At 54.5% G+C, this 3,975-nt stretch overlaps 5 protein-coding genes across 5 annotated transcripts in view; all 5 read right to left on the bottom strand.

Moving 5' to 3' along the window:
• Nucleotides 1–802, bottom strand: part of TraAM80_01190 (uncharacterized protein) — a gene marked incomplete at both ends in the record, with an annotated part of 837 nt that extends 35 nt beyond the window's left edge. Inside the window, one exon of the mRNA XM_029378243.1 lies at nucleotides 1–802. This exon is cut by the window's left edge and continues 35 nt beyond it. Within this exon, the coding sequence (XP_029241957.1) occupies nucleotides 1–802 (802 nt within the window).
• A 298-nt stretch (nucleotides 803–1,100) lies between these two features.
• Nucleotides 1,101–1,646, bottom strand: TraAM80_01189 (uncharacterized protein; the record flags this gene model as incomplete). Its single annotated transcript, XM_029378242.1, has 1 exon — nucleotides 1,101–1,646. The coding sequence occupies one exon, from the start codon at nucleotides 1,644–1,646 to the stop codon at nucleotides 1,101–1,103; it is 546 nt and encodes a 181-aa protein (XP_029241956.1).
• An 84-nt stretch (nucleotides 1,647–1,730) lies between these two features.
• On the bottom strand, nucleotides 1,731–2,093 carry TraAM80_01188 (uncharacterized protein; the record flags this gene model as incomplete). The annotated part of the gene is made up of 1 exon (XM_029378241.1): nucleotides 1,731–2,093. One exon carries the CDS (start codon nucleotides 2,091–2,093, stop codon nucleotides 1,731–1,733), a length of 363 nt encoding a protein of 120 aa, XP_029241955.1.
• Nucleotides 2,094–2,243: 150 nt separating this feature from the next.
• Nucleotides 2,244–2,963, bottom strand: TraAM80_01187 (uncharacterized protein; the record flags this gene model as incomplete). Its single annotated transcript, XM_029378240.1, has 1 exon — nucleotides 2,244–2,963. One exon carries the CDS (start codon nucleotides 2,961–2,963, stop codon nucleotides 2,244–2,246), a length of 720 nt encoding a protein of 239 aa, XP_029241954.1.
• A 147-nt stretch (nucleotides 2,964–3,110) lies between these two features.
• TraAM80_01186 (uncharacterized protein) overlaps nucleotides 3,111–3,975 on the bottom strand; it is a gene marked incomplete at both ends in the record, with an annotated part of 1,338 nt that continues 473 nt past the window's right edge. The window contains one exon of the mRNA XM_029378239.1: nucleotides 3,111–3,975. This exon is cut by the window's right edge and continues 473 nt beyond it. Within this exon, the coding sequence (XP_029241953.1) occupies nucleotides 3,111–3,975 (865 nt within the window).

Genomic DNA, 3,975 nt, shown 5'->3' with positions numbered 1-3,975 from the left:
CCTTCGCTGAGAGGCCACGGAGCAGGGCGGATTTCATTTGCTCAAAGTGCTCCCTGATGGTCACAGCAAACCTGGCATGGTTCTCCTCATGATCACAGTCGTTGCTGCCGCCCAGCGCCACCGGCAGGACACTCTCGTCAAAGTACTCCAACAGCTTGCCGGACTTCCTCTCAGCGTCGGATATGATCATAATGCGATCCGAGACAATCGAGGGGAGCCTGGAAAAGATGGGCTTTGCCAGTGCCGCCAGGGTCCGGCTCATGTTGCAGACGTATATCTTGTCCACGGCGCCCGGATAAAACTTCGATATGTGGAGGGCAATGTCCGCCTGAAAGGTCATGTCCGTGTTACTCCACAAACTGGCCTTCTCCTGGTTGATGAGCATCGCCATTTGGCACCGCTTGCTTTCGGCGCGGAGGCGGATGCCGTAGCTCACCATCATGTCAAAGTTCGCTTTGCTCTCCTCACGCCTCGCAGAGACTGGCTTGTCCCTGGCGGTTACCACGTAGAATACCACGCGGCCCTCCCTGTCATTCCCTATGATCTGCATGATGCCTTTCCGCATGTTCTCCATCATCCAGTTCGTCACGGTGTGTTGTGCAATCTGCTCCTTTTCAAAGGTCTCCCGCCGGCCTAATTTGCTCACAGTCTCTTCAATATTAAACTTTTTGTTTTCCAGGAACCCGTAAAGCCAGCAATCAAAGTAGTGATGGGTGATGTTCAGTCGCTGCCGCAGCTCATCCACCTCCGCTTGGTGGGTGTAGGCGGTGACGCCAATATCCAGCAGCGTCGGGTGCGGCATTGGTGAGACTTTGAGTGCTTCACAATGAAGGGAGGAGAGGAAAACAGCGGGCGGAAAGGCATGGCAATTGACAAGAAACAAGAGGTAAAAGAAGGAGGCATTACTGTGCGGCCCCTGCGGCCCAATCCAACAAATTTGCCCGCGCACACACAAGAAATAGACAAGAAGAAATGGCGACCATGTTTTGGCGTTGCCGCCTCCTCTCACTAAGCAACTGAGATGGCTAAGAAGAAGAAAGAAAAACTCAATTAACGTTAAGGTCGAAGGCACCAACACTAACAGAAAAAATGCGTACACGTTAAAACAACAAGTATTGCACCCACACCGCCGATTTGGCGGCATGCCGTCGCCCAGAGGTGTCACAGCTGCTAAGTAGCTCCCCGGAGATGTATTCCATCAACAAACATCTCATGGCGTTTCCTCTACAAAGCAGCTTCTGGCTCATTATGGTGTCCTGACCGCCAACGTTGTCCAGTGCCCCGCCAGCTGCACCAACGGCCAGAACGTAGTCGCGGTAGTCGTTCTCCGAGATACCAGTGAGTCGAAGCAGATGCTGCAAGCCGGGAGACCCGAAAACAATTGTTTGGATGTGTGCGTGGGCACCCGCCATGGAGGCAATTCCACCCGCGATGCCGCTACTTGTGAGTACCATCTCATTTGTCCCCGCAGCCTTCGCGTGCTTTAGGTATTCCACGAGCCTGTGCCGATACTGCATCCAGGGGAAATCAACCATGTGGGCCACGAATGACATGACGTAGACAATGTAGTTCGTCCATCCTGTGGGGAGGAAGATGCGCAGCGGCGAGAGGGCAATGGATCCCAGCCAGGTGGTCGTCGTCAGCATGAAGGAAAAACCATCTTTGTTATTCAGCACCAGAAGAGTCTGGTTGTGCGCCTTGGAGTCGAAGCGGTGGAGTTCCCACGTCCCCTACGCAGTGGAAAACTCCAGAGCGATGCCGTGGTACGCAAAGCCGGTGGTGTTAAACCAGTTCTTAAAGTCAACCCAAAAGGCGTCGCTGGGGTACGCATTGACAAGTTGGGTGAGAAGGGAAAAGTCGGTAATGATGAGCCCGCCGGCCGTGCGAAGACTACAAACGAGGTAGCGGTGGTACTCGGCGAGTGACGTTGAAGGTGCGGCAGCAGCATCACGTGGAAGACTTCGGGGGGCCGTCACAAGCGGATTTGCGCCGGACCAGCCAAGTAGCGTGCCGGCTACGATGAGCCCCAGCACCGCCGCCGACACAACAAACACCCCACCAATGCTCGTCAGGTCAGAGCTGCTAAACAGCATCCCAAGCGCGTTGTGAAGCAGGAGGCAAAGACAGAAGACGCCAATCTTCCACCCAACTACAGGGAAGCTGGAGATCCATGTGGCACATAGCAGAACCACAAGCGAGCCGACAGCCACGCGGAGAAGGATGTGAGACTCGTCCTTCCTTCGTCAAACGAAGGAAAAGACGAGGAACCAGGCGGCCACAAATAACGATATGGCAACCGGGGCACACCAGATGCTGCTGTAGCTGTGGAAGCTAAAGGTGTAGCAGTCAAAGATCCACACCAGGCTGGCAATCCAGATGGCGGCTTGAAGCAGGCTGCCGTTGAGTGCATTCGGCATGGAATCCGCGTGGTACGTGACGAGGAAGGAGGCAAGAATGGCTGCTGTGCAAACCGCGACCGCAAAGCCAACGACGCAGCTGATGAGAAACCCAATGCCAAACAGCAAGCTTAGCAACACAGGAATGCCACAGACGACGCACGAGGAGGTGCAGAGGGTGTGCAACTCCGACTTCCCCTCCGTCACCTCGGGCTTATTCAACAGCAGAAAACATGGGGGACACAAAATCCGCCCTCCCGGTGTAGCCACTGTCGCGGATTCAGCCAGTCGAAAAAAAAACACGTGACAAGTTGCCACTGTAAAGAAAGCGCACAGCCACCCGGCAGCAAACGAGACCTTGAGGCCGAACAGTGGGGAGCGCCATACGGCGAAGACGTATAAAATAATAAATTGCAGCGCCACCACCGCCATAAAGAAGGACATCTGCACGGCACCGCCCGCATGAGTCCCAATGTTGTCGAGTGACCGAATGACTTTTCTGGGTGTGAGGGCTGCAAGAATGTTCACCGCACGTGAGCACAGGGCGAAGCATTCAATGGCGCACATGACACGTGCCGCACTGAGCGGAAAGATGTAATTCCACTGCACGAAAAAAAACAAAAAGAGGGTCGCCAGAATATTTCCAACCAAAACTGCAAGAAAGATAAGAGCGGCAAAAAAGTATACACCATTCAAACCCGTCAGGATCAGAAATCAAAACCGGCAAAGCAACTGCAGCTGCACAGGGATTTGCGTGTACCATTTTTTCACCGCGAGGTCCATCTCCAAATACGCCGCATCCTTCAGCCTGCGGACCGCAATGTGCTCGCCCAGGATGTTGTAGCGTGCTTCTGTCTCCTCCGATTCAATCTCAAGACGCCGCCGCTGCAGCTCTTCCGAAAAGAACAGAGCCAAACTCCGCGGAAAACAATGCATGACAGATTTCCACTCACCTACCGCCATAAATTGTTCACAGGCTGTGCCCGCCCTAGTCACGTTGTTGTAGTACCCATCACTTGCGACGGAGCAGCATGTCCTGAGGGAAAGCACGCTGTGCAAATCCGACCGTGGCGTCGCAAGCATACCGGTCAGACGACACGCATTGATGCACGTCAGTTCCCACTCCTTCACTGAGAGGCCACGGAGCAGGGCGGATTTCATTTGCTCAAAGTGCTCCCTGATGGTCACAGCAAACCTGGCATGGTTCTCCTCATGATCACAGTCGTTGCTGCCGCCCAGCGCCACCGGCAGGACACTCTCGTCAAAGTACTCCAACAGCTTGCCGGACTTCCTCTCAGCGTCGGATATGATCATAATGCGATCCGAGACAATCGAGGGGAGCCTGGAAAAGATGGGCTTTGCCAGTGCCGCCAGGGTCCGGCTCATGTTGCAGACGTATATCTTGTCCACGGCGCCCGGATAAAACTTCGATATGTGGAGGGTAATGTCCGCCTGAAAGGTCATGTCCGTGTTACTCCACAAACTGGCCTTCTCCTGGTTGATGAGCATCGCCATTTGGCACCGCTTGTTTTCGGCGCGGAGGCGGATGCCGTAGCTCACCATCATGTCAAAGTTCGCC

This window comes from Trypanosoma rangeli (genome assembly GCF_003719475.1).
Source record: "Trypanosoma rangeli strain AM80 chromosome Unknown Tra_15.4_contig_00023, whole genome shotgun sequence".
In the NCBI taxonomy this organism is placed as follows: domain Eukaryota; phylum Euglenozoa; class Kinetoplastea; order Trypanosomatida; family Trypanosomatidae; genus Trypanosoma; species Trypanosoma rangeli.
This window is presented reverse-complemented; position numbering and strand designations above follow the sequence as displayed.